Here is a 12,415-nt window from a genome sequence, read left to right as displayed (position 1 = left end):
GAAGATGTATGCAGAGTCTTCATCTTCCTACATAAGACTTTGTGAAGTAGGTATTTATATCTTGTTTTCTCCTATGGCATGACACTATTAGTTGAAATCCGTAGTCAGATACTCTGTATTTGTGGTACAGAGAAGATTGCTGGCAGCAGTATAGGTTGTGCCTTATGGTGAAATGGTATCTCTGGTAGATTCCAGGGATTTTCCAGTGCTGATGCCATGTTCTGAATAAGGCATCATCCCACTGTATCTTTCTTTAATTATATTCCCCCTAAGTGGGAATGGGCTTCTAGATTCCTTTTCTGCTTTTGCACATAGAAGCTGTGCGTACGTGGGCCCGAGACACCTGGGGCTTTGGGAGATGATTAGAAATGACAGTCTTTCCTCCCTTTTCTCTTGAAATATCACTCTGCAGCATTTTTTATCTCTTTGATTTGAACATGAGATAGAGTTTAGGAAAGAGAAAGAAGTGGTGAGAGGAGGTACCAGAACTCTACACCATCTCACAAGGGTGTTCACAGTGCCACCAGTGCTTGAGGCTTGGAGAGTATGTCCATGAAATCCTCACGCTGGTTTTGGCTGGGATAGAGATACTTTTCTACATAGCAGGTCCACAATTTCTATATGTGGTGATTATGTGACAGTCTTAGCTGCTACTAAAGAAGTGGGGAACTGGAAATGCTTCTGAGCATGATTGTGTGTGCAGCAAACTTCCAGATCCAAAATGTTAATAACTCTTTCCAGTCTTTACCATGTGCACAGAAATTTGTATTTTAAATTAAAAAATAGCTATTTTTGTCTTTCTATTTTTCGGTCTCTTCTTCACAAAATGACTAACGTGAAGTTAAAATGCTAACAGGATCCAAAAAGGTTCTGGTGGCTTTGTAAGAAAATAGGTTCAGTTCTAGGAAGATGTGGGCTAAGAAAACAAATCTAAGTTCATTTCAGCATTAATGTGGGCTCATCAATGGTACAAGGGAAAACTGTTTTTTCTGAGTCTGGTAACAGTTCCTGCTTGCTCTGAGTCATCTCCTCTAGTGGTGAGCTAGTCTTTTTTTTTCCGCTTTTGTTTTCTGTTGATAGGAAATATAACATAGTTCAGTAACCAGCAGAGCTTTATTTAGACTTGTCAGAAATGCAGAATTTTTTGGTCTTCCTGGGAATAAAAGAAAGAGATGGGGAACTTGAGATCAGATTATCAACTGAAATAAGTATCAGTAAAGGAAAATTTCTTCTTTAATTTAATCAAATTCATCTAAATTTGCAATGCTGTGCAAACTAAGAACTAGGGTTATTAAAATGTATTTTGAAAAGAAATATTATAACCTTAAAGATACTATTTTCTGTCTCTCTCTAGCTGATCAGTTTGTAAGGCAAGAGAGAGTTTTAGTCCCTTACCTTCTAACGTGTTTGTGCAATGAGTGAGACCTGAGCCTGAGTATCAACAAACAGTGCCTGTTCTTAAATATACATGTGCATGCAGATTTTCATGGATACTTCTGCTTCCATAAAAATTTTTCTTATAAAAATGCTAAAATAGAAGTGTTACTACCTCCCTTGTTAACTGCTTTGTGGTCGAATTAGTTCTTAACTGAATGTCATTAGAGACACTGGGATTAAGCTTGTGGATATTTTTTGATCCAGTATGGATCTGGCTATACTCTTACAGTAAGGCAGCTACAAAGAGCAGAGGGCTTCAGAGTTGAATGGCAAAAATTACAGCAACTGTGCCTTCACTTACTGCATTCATGTTGAATTAGTGGAAGCAGTCATTTGAGATTATCAGTAAAGTCCTCAATCCCTCTATTTCCTCAGCAATACTTGCTTTTCTGTCCTGATAGTTAGATGCTGCCCTACTAGTTTTTCAGTTGTTCATGTTGTTTTTTTCTCATGGAAGTCAAGAAGTGAATGTCTGGTGGGAGGAAAGAAAAGACAGAAGGCAAACGAAAAGTAGTAATTTAGTGAAAAAACATTCTGCTAGTCTTTATACAGAGTAAGGAAAACCCCAAGACACAAATCTTAGACTAAAGAGATTAAGCTGTTAAACTACATAGGCCAGAATATGAAACTGCATTAGTTTAGGGGTTTGTTTGTGCAGCACAGCATGCTGTATGCCCTTATTTTTCTTTGGACTTGAGACCCATGCATTTTCAAATCTACTTGTAGTTGACTCAACACAAAGACAGTTGGCTACTGTAGGTTTGTAGTCTGAGCCAGACTTTCTGTGCTCTCTGTAGCTGTTGCTGTGAGTGGGCAGGATATTCAGATTCATACAAGGCCAGATAATGTCTGTAGGCTTAATTCTAAGCTTATTATCCTCTACAATGTCCTGTTAGCAATGCTCTTTTATAACCTTTAAAAGGTGTTTTATGTATTCAGCTGCAATGCCATGTTATTGTGCTGTTTCCTCTGCTCAGTAGACTGATTTTCCTTGTGAAGCTTATAGGCAAGCATTGAAGCTGGGTGAATTTGAGGAGGTTTGGGGCATTGGCATCTTTATAAAAAACAGATGTGGGGTTTTCCCCAAAGAGGGAGAATGTCTTCTACCTCTCCTCTTCTGCATTGGGAAATATAATATAAAATTCAAGAAAGGCTTCAGGGAGGTAGGGACCAAAGGCTGTCTGCCCAGATACCGTTTTTGCTGAACGTGTCACGAGGCAGATTGTCTTGGTGGCAGTGGGCTGGCAGAAAGCTGACAAAAAAGGCTGGACAGCAAATGCTTGTGTAAAACTCTGGTCCTTTCACTCATATGCAGCCCTTTATAGGTGGTAAGGTGGCTGGCAGTATGGTCACCTGGTCCAAATTTGTGGTGAGATGATCCCAGCATTGTTTATGGCCATTCAGGAAGATGTGCAGTGGAGAAAAGCACCACCTGTTGAGTACACTTGCATTCATGTTTCTTAGCAACTGAGCAACTGCACTAAAGCCCCAGTTCTCTGTCTGTAAGGCTGAGCTGGAAGCCCACTGCAGGTCTCCACTAGCTGTATCTGCTTATTTTGGCTCTCTGGGAGGCCCTGAATTAGAGACAAGTCCTGGTGCTATGCTGGGAAGGCAGATTAGCAGCACATTTTGCATGAGACTCAAGGAGAGACAGCTCATGTCCAAAGCAAGAGGAACAGCTATGATTTAAGATGGCAAAGCAAACCTCTACTCATGGCAGCAGCTAAAGAAGCTCTTTGATCAAGGAATAAGCTGAGTTGTGACACTCTGGATTTCCAGGGTGTTCAGCAGGCACTGCTCCCTGGGAGGAGGCACAGCCTGTGCTCCTGGTGTCCCAGGGCTAAGCTGGGAACGATTTACCATACACAGATTGCCCAAAAGGCAGTAATTTCATGCAGAACTGGGTGGGGTGCCCTGCTCTGGGCATTATGTGGGGATGATGTTAGTGACGTGCAGCGGGTGCTGCAATCCTGTGGGCATTGGGTCTACTGAATATTACCTCTGAGACTGCCCTGGTGTGAGGGTGCCTCTCAGGAAGGGCAGCTTGGTGGAGGATGAAACTGAACTCCAGGCTGGCAGGGTTATGAAATACGCCTGGATGCAGTAGCCTTTCTGTCATGAGTTGTCATGATTTGAAAGACTTTGTATTCTGCCCTGGAAGTGATACTTAGAGGAGTGGTTCTCTGTCTCAGATGAGAGAAGTGGGCTTCTCTCTCTTTATTCATTTTCTTGCTGTCCAAGGCAAGTGCACACTTAGCCCAAAAATGATAAAAGACAGATATTATGCAGGACTGAATGTGGTTTTCCTCAGTGGAGGTGGTAGTTTTATAAGTAATACAGGAAATGTAAAAAATACTTCAGAATCACAGAATATTCTGAGTTGGAAGAGACTCACAAGGATCATTGAATCCACTCTGGAAACTTAAGTGAATGCCCCGTTGTCTTGGTTTTTTTACTAGTACTTCCTGTGCTTCCTTGCCCTTCTGTTTATTTGTGGTATTCCTGTTCTATCATATAACAGTTTTAAAAATAATCCCCTGAAGTAAATAACATCAAATTTTTTTTTCCTGTTTCCTTACCAATTATTGACTGTTTTTTCAAACTGAATAGAGGTTGGAAAATTAAATAAAGACTTCCAAAATAACAAGCTCCAGAAAATTTTATTTAATTTGTGGGTTCATTCTGTTCACTCTCTCTCCCCCCACCTCATTTTTTCTTTTTTTAAGAAGATCTTTATTAATTTAGTCTAGTAACTTAGTGCCTATATTAAATTAATCTAATAAAAGTCAGGGTCCTCACATAACGTTTCCCAAATGTGAAGCAGCATCTATTACATGAGGCACAATCTTTTTACTGTAAAATGTAAACCTGATATGTGGCATTACAAGCCATTAAACTGTTTAGTGTACGTTATTTAAGTCAAATACTTCAATACAGTCATGCTGGAGGAAAGGAAGGGGCAGTGCTAGCATTCAAAAAATTAAAAATGTAAAACCAAGCTTCATGTATCAAAATTATTTTCATCTATGAACGTACTCTGAAGTTTGGCATGAAATCTTGTAACACTAACAGTCTTTCTATTGATGGTTACACCCATAATTCCATAAAAATTTTATATATAATCATATAAATATCATATGTAATAATGTAATTGCATAGTCTATGTTAAAGTCTGTATACTGATAGAGATGTGAAAGCCAGAAAGTGTTTAAATTGAAAGGCTCATAGATGTGTTGTTTTGTGCTCTAAACCATCACTGGTAGGCAGAGTTTATGAGAGCATTTTTAAACAGCGAGAGCAAAGACTTGCAGCAGCAGCAGTTCAGGGGGCTTTGTGCTTGCAGAGCTTTGTGTGGCTTGGCTGTGTTTTTCCCTTGGGTGAAGGTCACCCTTTTGTGCAGAGCCCTGAAGTTGCACAAGTCTCATGAGCTGGGGTGGAGCATTCGTCATTCGGGGGTTGTGGGTGTTCCTGTTGATTTGTGGATGTGTACATCACAGTGTAATCACATGGTTTATTCCTGTTCTCTCACTGAATTATTTATTAAGGGCTGAAATGAGGAAGGAGGGGGATTCTTTTGTATTGGCATAAGCACAGGATTATGTTCATTATGTGCTTTCAATCACTACATCACCAATATGTCAATTGGCAGAATACAGTCTACCTCACATGTTGGGATGTTGCGAAGTTGCAATTAATTAATATTTTTTAAGTGCATTGGGACCCTCTGATGAAAGATGCTTTAGAAGTATGGGAGAGTATTCTGCTGATTATGTTTCCCATCTATTACCCCAATGTGTCATTGATTGAAATTCAATAGAATAATATTGGCACCCTTATAACAATGGGCAAAGGTAGTATTGCATTTTCTTAGATTTTCCAAAAAGCTAGAAAAGACGGCTCAATAATATAATGCAAAAATTAATATAATCAGTTTATCTTCTGGTAATTTTTCCTGTTGCTTTTTCATCCTTTCTGCTTGAAAAGTTGTTCACTTTGCTGGATTAACAGTAATAACTACAAATTATGACTTTATGTTGTTACAGTGTGATGATATACTACAGCCAGTGTAGAGGTAAGAAACACAGGTTGAATTGTTATGTACTGCAGGGTAGTGATTTTCTGCACCTGGTTTATGAATAAATAATTCTTTGTAGTTATTACATGGGACAGGCAGTTTTCAATTTCTGTGAGAAAACACAGTTCAACAAAAGAAAATTTCATGCTAAAGCATAGGGACAAGATTCCTTTGAAGGGCATAAACAGATGCAGTCACTATCACTGGCAGCTACCCATTTTGGAAGGAAGTTCTGCAATAGTGGCTGATAAAGAAATGGCTTGGTGGTCCCAGAAGTGGGGCTTTTATTGGATATCTCTTTGAGGTCTTTCATTTGGAGCTGTAAAAGAAATCAGAAGTGCTTGGGTGTTAATGCTAACCTGCAATTTCTCCTGAGTGTCTGTTGTTTTGATAAGAGCTGCTGTTAAAAAGCACGATGTTTGATCAAAACTACTTGATTGAATTCACAAGGCAGCAGCAAATGGTGGTTGTGTTCTTCTACCAGCCTTGTGTTTGCAGTCCACAACTCTGGGTTGTGGTCCTGGGATCCCTGAGATGCAAGGAAACAAATTCTAGGACACTTGACTAGCTTTTAACCATGGCAGATTAGCATTTTTAAAAAAATTACATTAATGCTGCATATGCATTTGCATTAGTACTACAAGTATCCATTTAAGTTGTAATTCAGGTGTGCTCATAATTTGAAATCAAGAGTATAGCCATGGTGGGAGCAGGGGATGGCTTGAAGGGTAACAGGGTATGCTCTGGTACTGTTTGCTCTGTTTAGCCACAAAAAGGAATTTGGAAAATGCCCCATTTGAAGAGCTTAATTTTACAGCAGTGATGTATTGGAAGGTACCTGAGGTGCTCCAGTAATTGTTATGGGGTTATCCAGATTAAAAGTTACCTGGGCCTGTGAGTGGGAGATGCAGGACCTGGTCTTCATTCCATTTAGGACCTATTCCATAGTCATAGCTGGACTGTGGTATGTATGTTCTAAAGCCCAGATGTGGCATTCTTAGAATGAGCGTGCTGTGTGGCTACCATTCCATTTGCAATGACAAATGAGGTTTCTAGCCTATATAGATAAATAATTTTCATGGCACTTGAAATTTTCACGTGAACTACATAATAATGGAAAGGGTTTAGCAGCTTAACTGTGTTTGTCTAGAAAGCAGCTTTGTGCTTTTAGTCATTTTGTAGTCCTGATCAAAGTGGTTATTCTGGAAGTCTGCTTTAGCCCCAGCCTTGCGTCCATTCATTTCAAATTTCAGTAGGGTGATGTCCTAGGAATAATCCCAGTGCTTTAGGTGCATCATCTTTTCAGGTGATAAAATAAAGCTCATGATGATCCTGTTATGAATTCTGCTGGATATAGAATGGGTCAGCTGTGATGTAGCAGGGCAGGGCTTCTGTTCAGTATAGAGTTCTGCTCTCACTTGTGTAGTTATCACTTTCTTCTCCAAAGGAGCTGCTTTTTGGATGAAACTCAATTGGAAACATGCTGGCAGGGTGGCACATCATTGGTCTGAGTGGAGGGGCAGCAGTGAATTCAGTGGTTGTTATGTACAAACTTGACACTTGAGCTCACAGAAGTTGGCCACTGGTGTGTTCTCCCGTTCTTGTGGGTAAAGGGAGTTACACCCATTTTACACAAAACCACTCTGTCTTTTTTCCCTGTCTGCATTTTGATGAAGCTGAGGCTTAAGGTTAATAAAAGACCTGACTGTAGAAGTACATGGCATTCAAGAACCAACAACCAGTGTGGATAGAGAATCTCTTCTAACATAAGTTTTGAAAAAAAATCTTTTGAGAAAACCGATGCCTTTATTGTCTTTAATTGCCTAACTGGCCTGGGCTGCATTCAGTCATTTCTTGGTGAGGTGAGAGCTGTTCTAGTGTATGGCGATTTCTTCAGTCTGTGCAAGCACTGAAATCTGTTAGCTCTCCCATCAAAACCTTTCACAGGAGAAAAGACCCAACAGATACAGGAAAGAGAGCCAGATTTGTTAATAGAAGAGTTTTGGGACTCAAGGAAGACGTATTTTTGTATTTCCTGAGCTTTCTGATCTGCTGTGCGTTATTCACACGTAATTTTGAGATCTGGAGCTGACAGAGAAGCGATACTCCCAGAGAAGTAGTATGTTCATTAATAACACAGTGACCTTTCCTCATTCCTGTCTCCTGTCCCAGGTGTCAGTTGTGGTAGGATAAAAGCTTAGCCAGGCCAGTTAAAGTGATTTCTTTAAAGGCCTGAGCTGTACCATTTAAAGCCAATGAGAGGAACAATAAAAAAATGTGTATGTGGAAGTGACCCCTTGCTGCCAGGCTGTTTTCATCTTGGGATTGCTGTTAGGCTAGAAACATCCAATCTGGATAAGAAGGAACCTTTTTAGGGGGAAAATTTTGGCCTGCTCAGTTTTTACTGAGTAGTCATTCAGAGATATCTTAGTATGCCGAGAACACATTTGCCCAGCAAGCTGGCATCATCTTCCCAAACATAGCCCAAGAGTTGCCTTAAGTACAGTGTTGGTGCCATGAAATAAGCACCTGTGAAGTCTGCTGAGGAGCTGAATGGAAACCATGGCTTCTGGCTATGGTTTGGACCAGCTTAATGTGCTCTGGAAAAAAATATTTCACACGTCATATCACACCGGCTGAAAAAATAGCGTGCATCAGCAGTGCTGTAACACAGAGTAAAGGACTCTCAGCAGGTGTTAATGTGCAGAGGCACTGAGCATTATGGTAACACCTGTGTTTGTTTAAATCCAGCCAAAACAATTTCCTCTCCAGTTGTGGAGGAGGATTAAAAAAAAATAAAAAATCTCCCTAACTTCCAGTAGTAGCAGACATTCCTGTAAAACAATTTGCATAGTATTTCCCATGGTGCACTGTAGCTGCACTGGTTTTTGGGGTTTTTTTTTTTTTTTTTTTTTTTTTTTTTTTAAACTCTTTTAGTCTGGGGACACCTTTAGTAACTTCAGTGCTTCCCGACCATCTCTTTGTCCTTTGCCAGCATTGCCAGGCCCAAGCAGTTGCAGATGGTGTGCTCTCTGAGTGCTTTCCTTAATTGAATGAAAAATAAAGCCTCTTGTAAAATATTACCAATTTAGATGTGACTTATGGGGCACATATGATGCTTATTTTTTCAATTGCATGAAAACTTGGCGGGGTTAAACGTAGGAAGCCAAGTGTTCTGTGAAGCTGGTATAGATTTCTGGATTTTTAGGTGATTTTGCTTTAAATTATTATATAGCAGGAGGAGGTAAAGGAAGTCAGCAGCTAAACGGTGTTTTTCCAGCGTATATTTTACGCAGTGGACCCTTGATGCTCATTTAATGACTAATATATGCTGTACTATATGCATTTCTTGTTGTCACCAGAGATAACATTAAGTAAACTATCCCCTTAAGAAAAACAGCTTTTCTTGGCAAGTGGAATATGACTCAAGGAGCCAGCACTGGAGACATACGGCGCTGTGAATGAGTGCTGTGTGTTACTCTACTGGATCTGAGTCCAGGCACTATTTATACTGCAGCATATTCAGCACCAGATTGTTAAATCTTAATACTGAAACAGTGCATCATTGAAATGTTTTTGTTCTGTTTATGTCCCATTTTCAAGCACTGGATCTCAAGCAACACTTAGTAACTTTTTGTTTCTTTTGGACACTATATCTCTTTGCCAAAACCTTCTTAATCTGCTCTTGAAGTATTAGCCTGTCTGTACCAGTATGTTACAGTGAAACTTTGTGCCACTGAGGATGAACTAGGTCACTTCCAGCTTCTTTCAGTGTGTGGTGACAGAATGCCTTGCAAAGCATGTCAGTGGTAAATGCAAAGATTTAAGTGCTACAGAAAAGGAGTACTAAAATTATTTCCTCTTCAATCTGTGTGGGAATGGGGAAAAATACTCTATAGTAGGTACTTCATGGGCTCCTTGTATTCTGTTATTGTCTCTGTGAGAAGCTTTGTTTCACTGTTTCAGTGTGGTGTTATCTTAGGATCATTTCTGGGAGATCAGGATAAAAGGTTTTTGTCATTTACTGCAGTTCAATTAGTTCCAGAGCTGGTGAAGAGCTGGAAGTAGAAAGGGAGGAGGAGATGGCTGAAGTTTCTTGGCACCACAACATCCTTCCAGATACCCAAGAGGAGTTCTTGGCGTGCCTGTTATCTCAGAAGAAGTAGTCTTCTCATGTATTAGTGTATTAATTTTTTTCTGACAGTCAAGTTCCTGGATGTCTTTTCAAAGATCACCCAGTATATAAAGAAACCTCAGAAGGCATCAGTTTGAATGGGAGAATGGTGTCTTGTAGGGCTGAGCTGAAGAGAGTTAAGTGAGCTGAACAGTAGGGCAATAGAAGCACAATGAAGGAGGGAATAAAAGCAGTAGTGGCAATAGTGCAGAACAAGACTGAACTGCTTTGCTGTCATGTAAGATGGCACTGTGGATTTCTTTGTTTGGTGTCTTCCTGGAAGTCATTCCTGGGATTAGTCATTGTTTTTGGTATGGGTGGGCCCTCTGTAATTGTCTAAACAGAAATAATATCTCTGCACCAAATGGTTTACCATCCAAGTTTACAGTCTTTGTGACAAGCTCATCCAGAAGAGGTGATGATCCCTATTAAAGAATGAACAGAAGTAGAAATAGAACATACAGCATTCTCCCCCGCCTCCAAAAAGCTATTTTGGATCTGTGGTCAGCAGCTTGCAGTTGTTTGGTTGTTTTTTTTTCCCCACAAAGAAAATCAGCTGTCTGCATAGTGCAACTTGTATCTGGGAGTGAACTCTTCCTGCTTGGTGGGTTTCCATCCACACTGGGAATCGTACCATGCTTAGATTGTAACAGTGCTGGAGGCCCACGCAAAGGAATTTTCCTGTTCAAGTCAAAAGTAATGCGTTTATTTACTGAAGAGTTTTTGTAGACTGCAAAATCAGGACTAGAAAGTACTTAAAGCTTATTCTGACTTAAAGAACTAGGCTTTAGCTATGATGAAGGATGTGAAGGAAGTCTCTTGTGTTTCCTTGCAGTAATTTAAGAGTCAGGAACATGTCAGCTTAAGATTTTGAATCTATTCCTGCTCTTCTCCACTGTTTCCTCAGGAGTGAGCAGAACATGTCTTTCTGGGCAAGACTGCAGTAAACCTCAAGGCAGATCTTGGATTGCAGGAGCAGTCAGCCTTGCTGAAGGGTTTAATAAATGGCTGATAAAATATAAAGTATATATTTTTGTTTTCTTTTCAGGAATAATCAAGCTTGGGAGGTGGAATCCCCTCCCTCTCAGTTATGTGACTGATGCACCAGATGCGACAGTAGCCGACATGCTACAAGATGTCTATCATGTTGTGACATTGAAAATCCAATTACAAAGGTGGGTGTTTCTGAACATCTGTCCTTCCCTATTCTCTGAGCTGCTCTGTTGGTTACAGCATTACTACAGAGATTAGCACATCCTGTCTTCATTAATTTCTGGGCTTTTGATGAAATGAAAAGAAAATAGAGAGAAGGGTGGGTCACCTGGCAGCTTTTTGGTGCATGTTCCAACTGATACTGTATGTTTTCTGAAGTAGCAATATGGTAACAGAGTGGGGAAGGGCAGAAACTCAATCAAGTAAAGATATGGGGCTTTTAAAGGCAGACCTTTCTACAGTCCATGATTTCATGGATTCTTAAGTTCTAATTTTATCAAATAATAAACTCCTTGCCTTTTTCTAGAGGCTGCATTGTGAAAATCCAGGTCTTCTGCAGCCAGTTGCTGAGACGTGGAAAAGGGGATCTTTTTTTACTTTCCTTTTTTTTCTCCAGTGGTCTTTCTGGCAAGTAGAAGACAAGGAAGGAGAGTGTCACTGCAGCTCCATTTGGTGTTTGGAAAATATTTTCCTTCCCTGAGGGCTAGTTCTGATTAGCAAAGCAAGAGCTCCTAACGTTTTTACACTTATTTACCCTCCTTTCCTCCCACTCTTCCCTCCTTTTTTCTTCTCCTTTCTCTCTTGGCCCACTAAAGAGTCCTCCAATGCAAGGTCCCTGGCAGTGCATGACATATGCCAGAGCTGCAGATAAGCCTGCATTGCACAGCCTCCTGTAGCTATATGGCCAGAACATGACAGTGGAAAGAGTAAAAAGTAACAGACAGTTTGGAATAACTTACTGACAATTCTTTGAAGCTTTGGCTTGAATAGAAGAGGGGCCCACAGGGATCTGTGCATGTCCTTTGGTGACAGGTACATACCCTCCAACTGTTCTGTTCCGTTTAGAATTTGGAAATAGTTGATGCCTCACTGACATTAAACTTCCAAACAGCAACATTTCTTTCTTGTTGAATCTCTGATGGTGCTTGGGTTTTTTGATTTCCATGAACAGATCTTTCCTTGGTTTTATATACTGTGAAAATTTTTCAGCTGGGCTGCATCTCTGCTATGTAGTTGTAAAAGAGTGTCTGGACCCTATAGCTGCTATGGAGCTACCAGGAGTCCGTGTAGTCTGTTGTCACATCTGTGTTAGCAAAGGGTATGAACCTGACATTAAGGTCTCATTCTTTATCTTCAAAGTGCCTGAATGCCTGGATGCCACATAAATAAAAGACAGTCCATGACTTTGGCATAAAGATCACTGACTACTTGAACTCCTCAAGCACAACTCAAGGTTCAGCTCTGAGGCAGGCTGTAAGGGCAGAAGGCAGAACCACCTTCTGGGGCCATTGGAGAGCATGCATTAAGGCTCTGCAGAAGAAATGGCAGTGACAAGCTTCTCCCACCTTTTTGATGTGCTTCTTGGGTCTGTCCCCATGCATGTAGACACAAACCATAAGCTTGTTAAATTAAAAGAGGCACAAGTCATATGAAGACAAAAGCTTCACTACATATGCAGTTCTTGTGGAATGAAAGTGAGAATGAGCTGCACGTGACAGATGTTGGGCATATGGCTT

The 12,415-nt window shown here is 40.4% G+C and overlaps 1 protein-coding gene across 1 annotated transcript in view; it reads left to right on the top strand.

Moving 5' to 3' along the window:
* SATB2 (SATB homeobox 2) overlaps nucleotides 1–12,415 on the top strand; it is a 128,482-nt gene that overhangs the window by 45,044 nt on the left and 71,023 nt on the right. Inside the window, exon 4 of the mRNA XM_054277672.1 lies at nucleotides 10,735–10,861. Coding sequence (XP_054133647.1) covers nucleotides 10,735–10,861 — 127 coding nt within the window. The remainder of the gene's footprint in view (nucleotides 1–10,734; nucleotides 10,862–12,415) is intronic.

Source organism: Melozone crissalis, unplaced genomic scaffold, assembly GCF_028551555.1.
Source record: "Melozone crissalis strain CALT ecotype California unplaced genomic scaffold, PUWL_Pcris_2 ptg000023l_1, whole genome shotgun sequence".
Taxonomy (NCBI): domain Eukaryota; kingdom Metazoa; phylum Chordata; class Aves; order Passeriformes; family Passerellidae; genus Melozone; species Melozone crissalis.
This window is presented reverse-complemented; position numbering and strand designations above follow the sequence as displayed.